This window comes from Dendrobium catenatum, unplaced genomic scaffold (assembly GCF_001605985.2).
Source record: "Dendrobium catenatum unplaced genomic scaffold, ASM160598v2 fragScaff_scaffold_1483, whole genome shotgun sequence".
NCBI classification, from domain to species: domain Eukaryota; kingdom Viridiplantae; phylum Streptophyta; class Magnoliopsida; order Asparagales; family Orchidaceae; genus Dendrobium; species Dendrobium catenatum.
This window is the reverse complement of record NW_021319945.1, coordinates 915,555-934,178: the sequence shown is the minus strand read 5'-3', so window position 1 is coordinate 934,178 and position 18,624 is coordinate 915,555. Positions and strand designations below refer to the sequence as shown.

Sequence of the window (18,624 nt, the reverse complement as noted above, 5' to 3'; positions counted from 1 at the left end):
CAGCACCTACGGACTCTCCTAACTGAAGTTCACAGTTGCTGGAAGTGAGGGGACAGCAGTTCCAAACACAAATCCAAAAGTCCTAAGTAGATAGAAACACTACGGACTCAAAGGCAGCAGCTAGACACTGGCTAAGACGACCTAAATGCCAAAGAACATGTGCAGGAATTGCGAAAACAGCAGGGAAACAGTGAAGAAAACTTAACGACGCAATGATATGCATGCAAAATCTTAATGGCAAGCTAAAAGGAGATTCCTAGGATGCATCTAGCATGAGCAAAGCATGCTAGCATTGCTCTGATACCAAAATGATGTGAGACCACGGAGGAATTGCGTGCGGAAATTAAAACAAGAATTAATTAAAACTTGCCGATACAAATTTATTACCAACAAAATAGAGGAATAAATTATTCTAGGTAATTAACTCGCTTAGGCGAAGAGTTTCTTTGAGATAACCCAACAATTCATAATAATCCAAAAATAAAAGATATACTTAATTGCTCATAACAATAATCCCACAATTAATAAGGAAGAATTTCACCTTGAGCAACCTCTCACTCGTTCACTCTTGGGCTTTAGCGGAGATGAAAGAGCCACGCGAAGATGGAGAGCACTACTACGGAAAAAGAGACGAAAGACTTCGTTACCGGAGAGGTGGTAGCCGGAGAAGGTGATGGTGGATGGCGTCCGATGATTGTCCAAGTGGAATCACGAAACTGTCGGTCGAAGATACTTGCGAGAATCGGGACGACTCACTCCAAGTACTCTTCGATTGTGGCGTCGTCTTCAAATCCTACGTCAAAGCAAGGAGAACGTGGGATATCAATGCTCCCGTCGGCGTGGAAGACTAATCCCCACTCAAGCTCCGAATCCGCCATTCAACATTGAGGCAAGGCGGGAAGAAAACAAGGAAGGAGGGTTGGGCCGAGAGCTAGGGAGGGACAAGGAGAAAATCTGAAATTTGAATTTCAGATTTTTTTTAGGCTTGGAGGGAGAAGTTATTTTATCATTAAACTCTCCCTCAATCAAAATAAAAAGGGGGCAGCCATTAGGGAGAGAAATTAAGGGGGTAATTAATAGACGCTTAGGTGGCAAAGAGAGAGAAACCGCTAGGTGTTGGGGCCGGCCAAGCAAAGGAAGAAAGAGGGAAAATTTTCTTAAGTAGTGGGCCCCATTAATTAATTAAATCCAGATTTTAATATTCAGGAATTTAATCAATTAAGGAGATTGAAATTGGAATTCAAATAGGATGAGATTTCAATTAGATCTATTCCTAAATGTAGGGAGTTACATTAAGAAAGAAATAATGATAGACTTGATGGCAGGAATTTCAAAATCCAAGGTGAATTGGGCGGCGGGATCTTCCCAGGGGAGTGACGGGATGGGCTAGGGGGTTCGGTGGCCTGGTTGGAGCCGGCGGCTAGCACAGCCGGTGGCAAGGGGCTGGTGAGGGAGGTCGGGCAGAACAGGGAGAGGGAATTTCGGGATTTGGCTGCAGGGAAAGAGGCGGATGTGTGGAGGAATTGGTGGGGAAGGAAGAAACAGTGAACTCACAAGTAAAACCAAGAGCTCGCCGGGGCGGGCTGTTGGGTATTTCGGGTGGAGCCTCTCCTAAGTCTCCTCTCTCTTATCTCTCAAGCTCTCAAGCAAGAAGACGAAAGAAAATTTCAGAAAATTTTAGTAATAAAACATTAGCTCATACAATAAGAGGAGACCCCTTTATAAAGGTCTCAAAGCATGAAAAAAAAGACTCACATGCTCCTTGGGCTACAACAAACACTACGCCTTTATAAGGGCGAAAAAGTCACTAGTGCATAAAATAAAAGATACATGAAATAAAATTACATAAAAATGACATGACAACATTAAAAATATAAACTTCTGATCGTAGCCGTCGATCTACGATTCCTTCGCCGATAAACCTGCCTAAAATGTCTGTCGATGACCTCATCATATAGCCACTCATCCACCTATGCATCCTCATCTCTACAACACTTAACTTAGTATTATGCTTCTCTTTTAATGGCCAACATTCGGCACCATAAAGCATTGCAGGTCTCACCACCATCTTATATAATTTTCCTTTATGTTTGAGGGGGATTTTTCTATCGCACAACAAGCCTGATGCATTCCTCCACTTCAACCATCCAATTTGAATTCTGTTGATAATATTCCCATCTATTTCACCATCACTCTGAACAATAGACGGATTTTATCTCTGGAGGTTTAACAGTTCAGAGCAGTAGCAAAATGTCTCAGTGGCAGACCTTTGGATAGTTGCAAGTCCTGCTCCTGCAAGGAACACCAAGAATATTGCAAAGTATGCTTCTCAGGCGCACACCAAAGACTATAGGAAGAGGACAACCATTTTACCCAAAGTACAATGCTAGATAATAGATGCTTTAGGAAATGCCAACATTATTCAAGTTGTGAATGCCATCCATACCATAGCTTGTAACTGGCAACGTGACACAAAAGGTCAAAATTCCACATTCTGTTTGGAAGAATTTGTCTCACAACCTTAACATTAATATTACCCATAAAACAGCATTCCAACAGGCATCAGGAGGTATTTGGGATGGAAAATTTCTGCATTGGAGGTGTAGCAGTATACATTTTACATCAATGGATACGATGGCTAATGGCTATTTGAAAGGAGAAATTGGAGCAACCAAAGCTTCCATTTTTATGACAAGTTCTGAACCGAAGGAGGATCTATCACATGATAAACCCATCTTCCTTATGGATTATGGAGGTTGATATAAATATAGGATTACGAAGACAGCTTGAAATACAAATGACTCTTCTACCAATAATCTCTGCAGGAACAAAACCCATCGCTGAAACAATGGAACCGATTTCGATCACGCACTATAATCTCTCGTTTGGCTATCTCTGATATCAATTTCAGAGCTGCATGGCAGTCGTTGCACACCCTAAGGTTTTTCATAATTCTAATCACTTTCCCAGGTGGTGTACTCATCAACCCAAATACAACAGCCAGTTTTTCGCTATGTCGGTACAAGACAGACTCCTTCTCGCTTTCTTCCATGTCAAGTAGCACCACTGAAGTATCTGGAACATAACCTCTAACTCTTAATTCCACCAACAAGTCATCCCATTTCCTGTATATCTCTAGAATCTGAGCATGATCACTCTCCCCAGCAACAAACTCATGGATCACACCATCCACTGCTACTGTGCTCCACCCTGGGGTCTTCTTCACTCCTTTATTCCTCATCAAGCGACGAACTTTAGCTGCATCATCGAATCTTCCAGCATCAGCATAAATGTTTGATAAAACGACGTAATAACCATCATTTGAAGGGTCCAGATCAGTAAGTTGCCGAATAGCTTCCTCGCCCATGTCAACCCTCTTGTAAACTCTAGCCCCACCAAGCAAAGCCCCCCAAACAACACCATTGGGCTTGATTTGCATTTTCCTTATGAAGTCCAGGGCTTCATCAAGCAGGCCAGCTCGACTCAAAAGGTCCACCATGCAACCATAATGCTCGATCTCTGGGACAATGTTGTAATCACAAATCATGCTTTGGAAGAATTTCCGACCTTGTTCCAACAAACCCATATGGCTGCAAGCATGGAGTAATCCAACAAATGTTACTGGGTTGGGTCGAATACCGGCCTTCCTCATCTCCGCAAATAGCTCCAGAGCATCATCTCCTTGTCCATGAATTGCATACCCATGAATCATAGCAGACCACGATACCACGGTCCTCTCTGCCATTTCATCAAACACTTTTCGTGCAATTTGCACGCAACCACACTTGATGTACATATCAATCAGAGTATTACAAACTCTAACATTTTTTAAAAACCCAAACCGGTTTCCATACTGATGAACTCTCTTCCCCAAATCAAGCGCCCCAAGATCAGCACAAGCCGCGAGTACAGCCACCACAGTAACCTCATTAGGCCTCACACCAACCTCCTCCATTTCAACAAACAGCCGCACCGCCTCCCTCGGATTCTTCCACTGCACATACCCAGCAATCAGAGAAGTCCATGACCTAACACTACGCTCAGGCATATCATCAAACATCTCACGTGCAAGTTCCATCTCCCCATCCTTCGTCAAGCGGGCAATCATTATGTTATAACTCACTGCATCTCTCTTCGGCATTTTCTCAAACATGAGACGTGCGTCCGCCATTGCGCCAAAAGAAGAGTACATGTGAACCAAAGTGTTGTGTAAGAAAACGTCGGGATCGAAACCCAACTTCAAGATCAAGGCATGGATGGTTTTGCCGGTGAGAAGGCAATGAGATAACTGGGTGCAAGCTTTGAGGGCAAAGGAGCAGGAGAAGGTGTTGGGGAGGAGATTCGAGGAGAGCAGACGATTAAAGAGGAGGAGCGCGTCCGAAGGGGAAGAGGAGGAGAGGGTATTAAGGTGGGAGTTCCAGAGGAAGATCTCCGGCGAGTCGGCGGAGCGGTGGAAGAGGTGGCGAGCGTAAGAGAAGGCGGAGGGGGAGGAGAGGGCGCAGACGGAGGCGATTTGGGGGAAGGAGAGGGAGGAGATGGGAGCGCCGGATTTGATGAGGAGGGAGTGGAGTTGTTGGAGGTGGGAGGGGGAGGAAAAGGCTATATTTGAATTTGGCTGGGAAAGGGAAGAGTCTTGGCTGCAAAGGGGAGAGGAAAGGGGAGCGAGGCAGGAAGAAGCCATTTGATGAAGCTGGCTCCCCCTTCGAATATGTTGCACACCACGGAGTGTTACAGTCTCATTGGGGTAAACGGTATAGAAATTTGGATATTCTATAAATATTTGTATAATTTTTTAGTTATGCATCTAAAGATATATATGAGGCAGCTCATTTTTTTTATCTTGGATTTAAAGTTTATATATGTAATGTGGATGAATTTATTTTACTGATTTAAATGTTTTAAAAATATTTATATTCAATAATTTAATATTAATAATATTTTAAATTATTTTAAATTATAATTTGCGTGTAAAATACCTCTTAATGTTATTGCTGAAATTATTGAAGGCGTTTCTTAGAGAAAAGTTGATACATAATATCATGAATTTAGTTTCTAAGCAGTAGATTTATTTTAAAATAAATAAAATATGCAAATTAATTATAGTTCATTTATACTTATATGGAAGCGTGGTAATTTTTGTATACCACTTATGTGGAGATCTTTTTACCAAACAAATTTCCCATTTTTTAATTTTCAAAAATTGGAAGCTTTAATATTTGCTAAATCGCTTCCATTTTTCAAATTCGATGCACATAGCTGAAAACCCAAAAAAGGGGTCAATGTAAAATTATTCTGCGTGGATACGGACGCCGTTCGAAGGTGATCAGAACGCATCAGGTCTTTTTTTTTGCTATGTACCAAATGACATGGAGCATTATAATTTACCTCCGAACTGTCTGATGTCCACGCAGAATAATTTCTCAAAATTCATAATATGATATTGCTCTAGTTGCACACACACATTTATTATCATCTACTAGTGCCTTGACAACAACAACAATATCAAATATTTATCCACTACGTAGGGTCAACTACATACTTTTTTTCCTCCAATGTATTCAATCATGGATTAACTATTCTATGCGAGCACCAAACATCACCCCGAGGCCAACCAAAATGCCCCACATCACCGTTGACTCAATACCGCTTGCACCCAATCTCCGCACGTAATAATTAGAAATGATTATTTCTTATTAGACTTAAATGATAATTTGATTATTAATAGGATAAGATTGTGAAAAAAATAAAAATAAATTTAATCAATCCAGCATTGTCAAAATAAAGACTGATATTATTATTATTATTGCTCTATAAACCCAATTTAAACAAAGTAATTGTCACGACCTAACCAGCTTCCATTATTTCACATGATTATCATATAGTGAAAATCTCCTAGCTTTCTAAAGCACTAAAAGGCCTATCAACATTCTCAAATTTATTTCCAATCAATGCATTATGAATTCAAATGCCATAAAATATTATTTTACTGAATGAAATTTTAAATGGCCTTAAAAAATAATTTTACATTGCATAAAATATTAGATAAAAACATCAGATCTGTTACTGTAATTGAACTATGGCTAGATTTTTTCTGCCGCTATAAAAAAAACCAACTAGTTTTTAAGGAGAGATTATTAGGTGCGGAGTGCGGATGGGGAGAACCGTCCGCACAAGTATTGGGTACCGCTAAATAACTAGTGCTTGTGTGGACGGTGCACGCTCCGCACCTAATAATTTTTCGTTTTTAAGGGCTGCAGGTCCATGGCGACGCTCCTTTTTGTAGCGGAACTGTTTTGGATCAAATCCACCTTCCTCTGCACCATAGACAGCCCAAGATGGTGTGACAGCCATGTAGTCTTCAGTTCCAAAGGGCTTTCCTGAAGCCACCTACATCCCATTAAAAAAAATCAGTTTATGATTAAGATTTTGGCTTCATGGGACGGCTTCCTTACAGCTTCTCAAAGCAGCTTTTTGATGAAAAATTAAAATTTTTGTTCTAGAAAGCTGCTCAGCAAGAAATCTGTCCCAAACGAAACCTTCATTTGGGACAATTTTCTTGCTGCTTTTTAAAATAGTTTTTTAATGATAATTTTTTATACTAAAAAAACAGTTTTAGAAAGAAGTAAGAAAACTATTCTAAAAGAAACCTAAAGTTGACTAAGACATGAAGGCTTTGTTTGGGACGACTTTCTTACTGCTTCTTAAAGCAATTAAGAATCAGCAAGAAAGCTGTCCCAAATAAAAACCTTTGTTTGGGACAATTTTCTTGCTGCTTTTTAAAACAGTTTTTTAATGATAATTTTTAATACTAAAGAAAGAAGTAAGAAAGTTATTCTAAAAGAAACCTAAAGTTTACTAAGACATGAAGGCTTCGTTTGGGACAACTTTCTTACTGCTTCTTAAAGCAGCTTTCTAGTTTAAAAATTAAAATTTTTGTACTAAAATGCTGCTTTATGAAGCGGTAAGAAAGTTGTCCCAAACAAAACCTAGATTATGCTTAACAATTCTTCATCACATCAAATTTATCAGCCTTTGACTCTACTTCAAAACTATTTACAACATCCTTCACAAAATATGTTATCATCTTCCATCTTATTTTGCATTAAACTTAGTAACAAATTTTTTTTAACATAATATATAATTTAAGAGATTTATTATAAATTTACATAGCCCCACCTCTTAATTCCACCACTGCTTTCAAGCCTTAAAAGCTGATCTCACTACACATCTAAACGATTGTGAGTTTCAAAAACAAAATTTGCTTTCTAGGAAACAAATGCTTACACTAAAAATTTCACAAATGAGCTCCAAATCACTTACTAGTTTTAATGAAAAAGAACTGGAAAGAGCAGCAGAGTAAAGGCTTACTAGATCATGAAACCTTTCATAGTCTATCCAAGTGTGCCACTGGCCATTGATTTTGAACTTGTCAACTTTTGCCAGAAGAACACAGCAAGAATGGACATGCTCACAAGCTACTTCATACAGGCCATTGCTTTTGATGGCCAAAGTTTCAGAGAACTCTTTAACATCAGAATGCCAGGGAACATTCTCCATTGTCAACTTTGATGTGGCAGTTCTGTAAAAGAAACAATGGTGAAACCTTTCATAACAGGGCCATGGCTAACAAGAATGGCCTAAAGGAAAGAAAATAAGAAACTTACGAGCCACAGTACGTGACACCCTTGATCTCAATGAAATCTGGTTCTCCAAGGCCTAGCAAGTTAGCATATGCGTCTACTTCTTCTGCATTCCATCCTTTAACAAGAGTTAGACGGTAAACCGTCCTCTGTTGTTTGTCATGCAAAGCTTTCAGAGAATCCTGTCAAAATAGATAAATGATTAAGAAAAAGCAATAGTAGGAGAGAAGATGAGAATGCCTTTCTAGGATAAATGATTAAGAAATGAGAATGAATGTGTATCCAAATTTGTACAACAACAACAAAAAGAAACATCAAGCCTTTGTCCCACTACATGGGGTCGGCTACAAAAATCCTTTTTCGCCATTGCGTCCTGTCAAAAGTCAATTTCTTATTTAAATATAATAAAGAAAGATCATTTCTAATATTTTCTAACCAAGTCTTTTTTAGGTTTACCTATACCTTTCTTAACATAAGTCAAACCTAATACCTCAACTTTCCTAACAGGGTCATCGGAAGGCCTCCGTTTGTGTATCCAAATTTGTAGATGAAAGAAAATCTATGACACCCTAAGGTACATTATCAATTTCTGGGACAAATGTCAGATTATCATTTGAAACTAAACATCCATAATGTAGATTTATTTTTGGAAAAAAATAATCAACACGCACTTGACAACCAATATAACGGACTCTTAAGAATAAAACTCACAACAAAGCGCTCCCAAAAGTCTCCAAAAAGTGGTCTATCAACTGCCTTCAAGCTCTCCTTTGTTGCTGCATCAACACTCACATATAACTGCGAATGTTTCAAATATGTAAATTCGTTAGTTATCTGGGCATAATAGAATGCATTGCATCTATTTGGCTGTACAAACCTGGGTAATAGGTTTTAACATCTTTATTCTGTCTGGAAATTGGGCATTTGTAACAAGAAAAGTAGAAATGTGCCTGCGGTGCAGTTCCTCGATTAGTCTATTTATCTCCGGATACATGATTGGTTCACCGACAAGAGACAAAGCACAGTGTCGGGGAGATAGACCTTCAAGAAACTGCTGTTCCTTCACCCCTGTAGTAAACAGAAAAGAAAGGTATGAACATGGAGAAAATGCTTGTTAAGGTTATCGCTAGATGATTGCTAACCAGATTTTTTTCTTCCAGTATATGTTTTAAAAAATAGTCAGGTATTGATAACAATTGGTGGAGGATTTTTTTTTTTAAGTTCTATCAAAATTGATCATGGCTACTCAGGGAAGTCGCAAATCTTGACAGAAAAACGATTTCATTTAAAAAATTGTCTACAGCTCAAATAAGGGTGTGACAGGTTGATTATAGAAAGTCTGAAAACTACCATATAAGTAACAAATCTCTCTTACCAAAAGCATTAGGGCATCTCCAACCGAAAATCTCATTTTTCATTCAAAAATGCCGTGAAACTAAAAAATGCCGTGATTCATCTCCAATCGAACTCCATTTTGTCCCGTAACGGTCGTTCTCTTCTTTCGTGCGTTTCTTCGGCAAGTTCGATAGAGACAAAAAAATGGCGAAGATAAACAGTACAACGTCAATATTGACGTCGCACTGTTCATCCGCGATGAAATGACGTAAGAATTGCCGCTCGGTTGGAGCGACGGAAGAATGGCAAACAGTTGTTTGCCGTTCCATTGGAGATGCTCTTAGTCGATCTCCAAGTATCAATTATTAAATGAAAATATACATGAATTCATTTAACCTTGCTTGCGTTAGGATGTATAATGACCACGCCATCATACAGGAGAATTTTGCATACTACTCTGAGAGTGGAAGAATCATAAAATACAAACACACCTGGGACACCCTTCATTTGCTTTATCATTTTAGTATGCTGGTCGATGGCAGCATCCACAATAACAAGAGGATCATCCATCTTCCACCGCCATTCTTTTCCCACAGGATTAGTATGATGCCTCCAACAAAAAACACACTTATTTGCACATGCTAAGCTTGGGGTTGCTTCCATGCACCTTGAGAAGACAGAAAGAAAAAAATAATGAAAGCGGGAAGAATACTTCAACCAAACATACAACTCATAGCTAGAATCCTATATTATAATCTCTATTACAGGTTCCTAGAGCTATGACTGCGGTGGATACAAAAATAAAAAAAAATAAAAAAAAATCACTAAGGAATGAAAAAAGTACAAAATCAAAACCAATGTGCCTTTGTCACAGAACAAAACAACAATATAGTGACACAGAAGGTAAAAACATGTTAGAGAAATATTTGGAAAATTCAACAGCAATAAACATTAGATGGTGCTCCAATCAACAGCATTGTTATCAAGTTATGCAATCATTACCTATGACTCTCAATCCCATAAAATGAGTGCTTGTAGCAGCCCCCACGTCCTCGGAGTTGTGCCTTTGTCCATCTACAAATTTTAACACCACTATGTGAACCAATAATCTTGTATCCCTGCATTGATGAAGAGGTGCAAGTCACAAAAATGTTGGCCTCTTCAATGAGAACTCATGTAACGAGACTCTAAACAAAAATAAATAATAGGCGGAATATGAAAAAATTTATACAAAAACAAATAACGACTAGAAAAATCAACAAGATTTGCTAAACTAGAAATATGTGACAAGTAACTTTCCAACAATCAAATGCATTCATTACTTGCTAAATCAAGCATGAAAAACAATGAGTACATATCTAGTTTCAGATCAAATACTGGTAAGTTTAATCAAAGAAAAGTCCCTAAGTTGATGTTCCTGAAATCCACATTGTGATAGACGTATTATGATTTCTCAGTTACATTGATAGGATTACTTTGATTGCTAAGCCTTTCATGATGATGATGGTGACCTTTCAGTGAGAATAATGGATAGAAAATGCTATAGATCTTTGGTTTAATATTTAAGAAAGTGCTTTGGAGTTTGCGGTGGAATAGTGAGAAATTTGGAGGCGTATAATGGTGGGAATGCCAAGGCTAATTTAAATTGGGCTAGTTTAAGCTGATTTTAAAGATTACATAGAGGATTTTACAAATGGCTGAAAATGCTTGGAAAGAATGAGCTTAGGATGTGGACTAATAATTTAGAGTAGATGTTAAAATAAAATTTGGTGGAGTTTAAATAGGTGTCGAGGAGTAGAAACAAAACTAGGTTCTAGTCTTGCTTTGTTTGTCTTGAGCTACTAGCGAGGTTTCATGTGATTGCATGGTTTGAGTTGTGTAGTGGTTGGTCTTGTAAGAGGCTTAGGATGTGGGAGAAGATGTTATGATGATTTAGCGCACTTGTTTGAAAAAAAAAGGCAACTAATCATAAAATAAAAAAGATAATTATACAATCTCATTAAAAAAAAGAAATATTAAAACCACCGAAACACAAGCAAACAAGAAGATATATTATTCAGCCAAATGATTTCATTCAATATTAGAAATTTTATGACATAACAACTTCTATTTACCAGCAATAAAAGAAACCTTAAGTTTTCATCTTTTATAAGGGAGGGATGGAATGGACACTTAATAAAAGAGGAGAGTTCTAATATTTTCATTAAAACATTTCATTTTTCATGCTCCTTCATTAAGGTAGCCAATCTTACATGGTTTCAATGGCATTTGAAAATATAAAAAATAAAAATTAAATTAAATTTATAAAATTCCAATATTGGTCCTTAACATAAAATATAAAAAATAAAAATCAATTTTGAAAATATAAAAAATAAAAATCAATTAAACTCTCGGGTAAGGGTCAGTCAAAGATTGCTTGAATTTTTGAAAGAGGTCAGGTTTAATTACAACATTAAAAATAATGAATACCATAAAAATCACTTGAATTTGTAAAAAGAAATACTTATTTAGATTGTTGTGTAGCTTTTCTTTTTCCTAAGGGTTTCAAATACTTGTCTAAGGTGTTGCAGATGGTTTGCTTCACTTACGCTAAAAATCAAGATGTCATCATGATAAACAACCAAGATATTTTCTATGAGGTATTTTAAATAGGTGCGTATTTACCTCACAAATGTGTTAGAAACATTCAAAAGTTCAGATGGTATCACCAATCATTTATAGTCGATCAAGGAGTCTTAAAAGCAGTTTTCAATTAATCTCTCAATCAAATTTTAATTTAGTGATAAATACTTCTTAAATCAATTTTAAAAAAATTAGCCCTGAGACCGAATCCAACATGCTTCCAATCGTGGTATATTAAATCTATATTTGATAGTGACTTTATTGATGGTCTGACCATAAATATATGTCCTCCATATGCCATCTTTATTTAAAGGTTAACAAGCTTGGAATTGTACAAGGACTAAGATTTTCTTGTACTAAACCTTTCCTAAGCTCAGTACGCTTAGTGAGACTCATCCTATAATGTAAAAGGTTGGGAAGCTGTGAACTTGGAGTTAAGTCGATGATATTTTGAATAGACTCAAGCGGAGTAATCTATCAGGAAGATCATTAGGTACAACATTATTAAATTCAAAAATGAGAGGAGAGGCCAGAACAAGTATGAGAATCTCATCATAATTAAGTGTTACTTCTTTTTCATGCAAAAGTGTAGGAAGGACAGTCAAGAAAATTCTCTACTCTTAGTTTCAAATATAATAATTTCTACCGTTGAAGTTATTAAAAAAAGTGAAAAAAAAAAGATGTTGGAATTATAATTAGAAATAAAAAAGGTAATCCATAGAATTTTCTGTGACAACCAATTGAAGCTTAGAGCCTTTTTTTAGATTGGTTTGAGTTGCAGATAAGGGTTAGTTTAACATGAATGTATTTAATAATCTTATTAAAATATTTAGAAATATAAGTATTTTTTCTATCATAGCGGGCTAAATTTTGGTCATACAATCAGGATCTACTTAATAAAATGTGATCAATGTTCATGGGAAGGACATCATACCAAGTTTTTATTTTCATAACTACCAATTTTTATGCGAATGAGACACCTACTTATGATAAATAGAAATGTATAGTCTATGATGCACCGACATTTCCCTCAATGAGGAGTGCAGTGTCCGACACGTATCCGACACGACACTCGTTCAACACTCCTCCGACATGTGTCAAACACACCGAAAACGTGTCTGATTAAAAAAATATTAAATAAAAATTGGACGCGCGTGTCCGACACACGTATCTTAAATATTTTATGAATTTTTTAAAAATATAATTTCTTGTATTTGGGGGGATGTTGGATTTAAACTAAATTTCTTGTTTCATATCCACAAAACCAAATCAACGCTTCACTTAATACCCATTCATCAAATATTCTCATTTTTTTTCTCTTTGGCAATGAAGGTATTTTCATATCTTCTCTTGGTGACTGATAAACGACATTAATGCCTAACTCTCGACATCCTAATGCTAATAATTTTAGGCACAAACTCTAGTTAAATGACTTATTATTTTCAAATTATTTTTAAAATTATACTTATTTAATTTTTATACACTATTTTTTAAATATAAAAATTATAATGTCGTGTCCAACCCGTGCCCGTGTCCTAAATTTTCAATAATTGACGTGTACCATGTCCGTGTTGTGTCCGTGTCGCCGTGTTCGTGTCTGTGCATCGTAGTGTATAGTTGATACAAATAGCAAGAAAAAGTCCAAGGTGTGGTTTATTCTTAAAATTGTCTATGGAGATTGCGTCAGTTGAGATTTCATTTATTGTACTTCCTTTATCTATGACTAGCCTACACATTTTCCAATTACACATAATATAAATACTAAAAATATTCTTCTTTATCCAATCCCCTATTTCATTTTTTGTTACAATCATATATCGTATAATAATTATTTGATGGTCATCTATGAACTCTAACTCCTCATTATAAAAAGGTTTATCATCATAAACTTATTTTAGGTCATCATCTATAGAAGTCTTAATTTCTTTTAAGAAAGGATTTGAGCTTTATATTGATTTTACATATGCCCCTTTTGTGACATTTGAAATAGATGATTTTCTTAAATATTTTAGAACTCTCATCAATAGATGCTTTGGGAAAATGGGCTAGGCTAGTAGGTGGAGTGGGTTTAACAATAGGCCTATGGAATAATAGAGGGGATTTGTCCTTTCTATCTTAAAAGAGAAGCAATATTTTTTTGTTTTTCACCAACAAAGCATAACGATAGGTTTCTTTTAGGGCTTGGGGATCAAATAAATCTACTTTTGCATCCATTATAAATCCAATCATAAATTTGTTGGCTAGTTGCTAATCATTATCAACATAATCGATCTTAGTAATTAGGACATAAAAAGTGTTCAAATACTCAATTACAAGGAGGTTATTTTGCCTTAGTGTCAATAACTGTCCATGCAATTTCTTATCATGGTGCCTAGGAAAGTACTTGATAATTAATATCTTCTTCTGTCAATGTAGGAAAGAGTGATCCTTTCTAACCTCTATTCTTTGGCTAAAGTATTAGTTCAATAGGTCTTGACATGTCCAATCAATTTCATTTTGGCAAAGAAAACTCTCTACTAGTAATCCATTCTATACTAGTCAAAAAAATCATCCATCTAGACTAACCAATCTAAGAACCAATTGGGGTCATGAGTGTTATCATAGGTGGGAGCTTCAACTTTAACTCTCCTGAAGTAATCATTAAAGTCAGTAATAATCCTATTAGGATTGTCTCTTCTACCTCCATTCTTTGGATGGTTTTAATGACAATTTAACATGTACAAAAATAAAAATAAAATTACATTTAAATAATCCCAACATTAGGCCTTTAGCAGGGCTTAAAAATGGGCTCTTGTTCATGCAGTTTTGCAAGCTTAGACCTTTGCTCTAGACTCTTGTAATAGATCCAGTTGGCTGATTTGAATTATCCACTTGATGTGCCACATCATTTAACCATGCCAAGTTTAATCTAGCTTGGATCACCATAATTCATACGAAAGAATCTTGTGAAAGATTTTCTATTTACCAAATCAAAAGTCTTCTGAATTGTGTTAAAAATGACCAACAAAGACTTGGATACTGAGTTTTCCTTGGCTATATATGCTTTATTGATCATGCCCAGAACTGACTTTTTATTCAACCTCAACAATAAGTGAAGCTAATTAATAGTTTAATACCATGACTGCGTGTAGAATAAGAATGATAATCAGAGTAGCCATTTCCTGATCAACATTAATTTGGATTAAAGGGTTGTAATAGTATTGATTAAAATATTGCCATTAATCTGCCTAATGAAACTTAGGCCAAAAAAATTTCTAGGATTTTCTAACTACATAGCTGTTCTTTTTAGTGGAGTGCTTGTTCCTTACTCCATTCTTTCTAGACATCCAATTTATTGTCTATCCTTCCTTTTTCAAATGGTTTGTTGAGTGGAGTGCTTGTTCCTTCATTCTTTCTAGACATCCAATTTATTGTCTCTCCTTTCTTTTTCAAAGGGTCGACCAAAAAAATTGATTAGGAAAAGGTCATTGGTGTAGTACTGATTCTAACCACAAGTACCATATGATTAGTTCGAAAAAAAAAAAAGTTGAGCAATAGCTAGAATGGAGGTGGTCTAGAAGTTTTCAATCTTGAATACATGAAGAAAGCCCTATTGGATAATTGTTGGTTGAAACTTGATAACACTAAAGAAGATCTTTGAGATAAAACTTGCAGTAAGTATATTAAAAGGAGAAGGGTTTGCCTGCAATAGAAAGAGGCAGCATGTATTCCATGCTTGAACTTGCAATTAAACAATTGCCTGCTTTATGCTTCCTATTCCAACAAAAGTTAGGAGCCTTAATCAGGAGCTATACCCATGTAAATTTTTCAGAGTGCCATTTGTCAGATCTTTATTGCTTTTCCTCATTTCTATTTTTTTTTTTCTCAAACATTTCATGATTGTCATTTATAAGTCAGAAACTCAAACCTCCAGAATCCCGAAAAGAATAAAAAATTTTCTGCAGTAAAAAGTATTGCTTAAATATGACCAACTGTTTGATAACTATAGCGAACATGCAATCAGTGTTCCTTATTATAAGTTAAACATGCCGGGGAAAAAGAATGTCTGATGGTGCCAGAAAGCCTTGGTATTTTGGACATATTACTTTGAAGAAAGGTCAGAAAATATCTATGTTGTTTAAGTAATATTATCAATCCTTTGAACCTTATAGTCATTTTAATATTTTGTACATTGCATATTTAACTATATAATATTTCGTACGTTGTACTTCAAACTATATATTGAATGAAAAGGAGAGAAACTTTTCCCTCTCAAGTATCAAAGCCTTAATAGAAAAAGACAGATCCCCATATTGAATTAAGCCTCTCAATATTTTCAATAAATAAACCACTTAGCAGAGTTACATCTAGGGAGTGAAGAAGGTGGCTTAAATTCTTTTCAAATCGCCGTTTTTCTTGAGCTGGCATTAAAACCTGCACATATGATTCTTCGGCTTACTTAAACATTTCCTAAACTCAAGATAATGAGAATATATTCCAATAATGATTACTACAATGGGTTAGTTTCCATGGGTCATTTTTAAGGCGGCTCTCATTTGTCCTGATGTATCAGAAGTTTTTGTCACTTGCAAGATCATCATCATCACTAGCATTATCCTAACTATTTGGGATTTTCTTAACATAATCCAACAGTTTCTCAACGCTGTGTCCTCGTCCATTAAAAAAACTAAAAAGAAGTTGCACTATATTCCTCATACCAGAACCCTACCAAGGTAAAGGACTCCACTCACAAGAAAAGCAATGAAGTCGCACTCCCCTACAAGCCCAAATTGATCTTCATTGAACTAGCTAACATATTTACAGAATATATCAGAAAAATGAAAATTCTCAAGCATAAATTCATTCTCAAGTTACTATCACAATGTTCATCAATTAGCCGATAATCAAGCGATAATACAAGCTAAAAAGAAATATGATCATATGCAATAGAACTCGAGTAATATTACCTGTTTCTCCAAGTTATTTCTAATAATTGGTGTAACCATTTCCTTGATCACACCGTTTCCATTCACCAGCTCCGCCTTCATTTTTCTCGACGGCGCTTTTCCAGCAATATCCTCCAAATCAACAACATCATCCTCCGCACCCTCAACATCCTCTTCCTCATCATCATACTCCACATCCTCTTCCAACACATCAACTTCATCTCTCTCCGCTACATCACCCAAGCTCATTTCACCCTTCATCAACTTCATGATTCCCTCACTCCACAGATCGAATTCCCTGTCAACCTCCCCTCCGTCCACATCCCCATCCCACAGCGGCATCATCTCCGCAGCACCAAGCTCCTTCATCCACCGCGCAAAGTCCCGCGCGGCAGCATTGAAGGTCGAGCCATACGATCGAGAACCGACCCCGAAGACTGCGAACTGGCAACTGGAGAGTATCAGCGATCCAACACGGAAGTCGGCGGCACTCTCGGCAAGCCATTGGGCGAGGAAGGCGGCGTTGGGCGGCGGTTTACCGTCTTCCCAGGAGGAGACTACAAAGAGCACGAACGTTTCCTTGGGCAGGTCTTCTGGCTCGTAATGTCGGGGGTCAACAAGGTTGGCCGCAAGACCGTGGGCAGAGAGGCGGGCGGCGAGCCTGCGAGCAAGGGACTCCGAAGTGCCGGTTTGCGAGGCGAAGAAGATTTTTGCGGTTAAGTTAGGTTTAGGGTTAGGGCTTGCGAACGAAAGGGTGGACAGGCGACGGCGGCGACGGAGCCAGTGGGATTTCCAGAGGCAGAAGACAGAGGAGGAGAAGAGAAGGGCCACGAGAGCGAATCGGGCTCCGAGAGAGCGAGTGGAGATGCTGATCATTTGGAATACTGTATCAACCCTCCGATCAAATGAGCTATGGGCGACGTGAGTCAATTGCTACGGTTAAGTAAATATATATATTTCATACTAACTATGACAGTAAAAGGTACTAAAAAATTTTCCCAAAAAAAAAAATACTAAAATCTGTATTTTAAAATAGGGATTTTCATTAATACCAATCAAAAATTGTTTTATTCTACATATTTAACATATAAATTTTAATCCTAAGTTATCACTACATCACAACTTTCTTTATAGATCTCATTGATGTGTTACCCTATTGAGCTTCATTGCAACTTCCTACATAAGTCCCATATTGTCTTGCTCTAGCAAGCTCTATCGTGATTTTCTCTTCCATATGTTGGTGTCGTCGATGCCTTGCCCTGTTGAGCTCAATAATGATAGGTATGTCACCCCTAGCAAGCTCTTAGCAATCAGGGGCGGATCCAGCTTCTTTTTTTAGGGTGGGCAAAAAAATTTTTTTTGTAGGAGATGGGCAAAAATGATTAGGATTGATAAAATTATGACAAAAAAAAATTTTGAGAGGGGGCAAAATGCCCAAAATACCCAAAATATTCCAAAAAATACCCTCTAAAATTAAAAAAAAATTTTTTTGAGGGTGGGCATTTGCCCCCCCTCACTTATATGGGGATCCACCCATGTTAGCAATCGTCACATTGCTCTAGCGAGCTCTATTATGACTTCGTCAAATGGGGAGAGATTATTACGTGCGGAGATCGGATAAAGAGAACCGCTCAGTTTTGACTTTGTGAATAGTAAAAGCGCAGTGTTGAACAGTAAGATTGCAGTCACGAACAGTAACTATATTTTTATTGTTCACATAGACAAAACTGAACGGTTCTCTATGTCTTATTTCTGGATGTAATAATTTCTCTCAAATGGGTGGTATGTAATGAAGGCAATAAGACCAACAACATTTGAAGATGACGACAATGATGGGACATGTTGCAAGATGGGATTTTGATGGCATTTAGTTGTAATTGATATTTTTGTTGATATTTAAATGTTGAGTGAGTAAATAATAAAGTTTATGTACTAAATATATAGATGAGAAATATTGCATATAAATTCATCTTTTAAACTTATGGACTATTGGAGATCATTTTAATATATTTTTAATTTGTTTTATTCATTTTTATAGTTTAATATGAAATAGAATGCTTTTAACATATTGAAACAATGATTTTTCTTTATTTACTTATGTG

At 36.7% G+C, this 18,624-nt stretch overlaps 2 protein-coding genes across 2 annotated transcripts; both read right to left on the bottom strand.

Annotated features, from left to right (window-relative positions):
- Positions 1-2,427: 2,427 nt before the first annotated feature.
- On the bottom strand, positions 2,428-4,811 carry LOC110115487 (pentatricopeptide repeat-containing protein At5g66520). The gene has a single exon (XM_020848735.2). It carries the CDS (start codon positions 4,679-4,681, stop codon positions 2,807-2,809), a length of 1,875 nt encoding a protein of 624 aa, XP_020704394.1. The 5' UTR covers positions 4,682-4,811; the 3' UTR covers positions 2,428-2,806.
- Positions 4,812-6,186: 1,375 nt separating this feature from the next.
- LOC110115495 (S-adenosyl-L-methionine-dependent tRNA 4-demethylwyosine synthase) lies at positions 6,187-17,439 on the bottom strand. Its single transcript, XM_020848749.2, has 8 exons — positions 16,544-17,439; positions 9,978-10,093; positions 9,467-9,642; positions 8,518-8,708; positions 8,352-8,438; positions 7,665-7,822; positions 7,369-7,579; positions 6,187-6,387 (listed from the first exon to the last, which is right to left on the bottom strand). Exons 1-8 carry the CDS (start codon positions 17,396-17,398, stop codon positions 6,187-6,189), a joined length of 1,995 nt encoding a protein of 664 aa, XP_020704408.1. The 5' UTR covers positions 17,399-17,439.
- Between the last annotated feature and the right edge of the window lie 1,185 nt (positions 17,440-18,624).

Bases quoted from the DNA above. Each gene is read 5' to 3' on its own strand.
- LOC110115487 (XM_020848735.2), bottom strand. From the start codon at position 4,681: ATGGCTTCTTCCTGCCTCGCTCCCCTTTCCTCTCCCCTTTGCAGCCAA.
- LOC110115495 (XM_020848749.2), bottom strand. From the start codon at position 17,398: ATGATCAGCATCTCCACTCGCTCTCTCGGAGCCCGATTCGCTCTCGTG. The intron at 10,094-16,543 runs GTAATATTACTC...TCATCAATGCAG, and splicing joins GAAATAACTTGGAGAAACAG to GGATACAAGATTATTGGTTC. The intron at 6,388-7,368 runs GTAAGCCTTTAC...AATGGGATGTAG, and splicing joins ATGAAAGGTTTCATGATCTA to GTGGCTTCAGGAAAGCCCTT.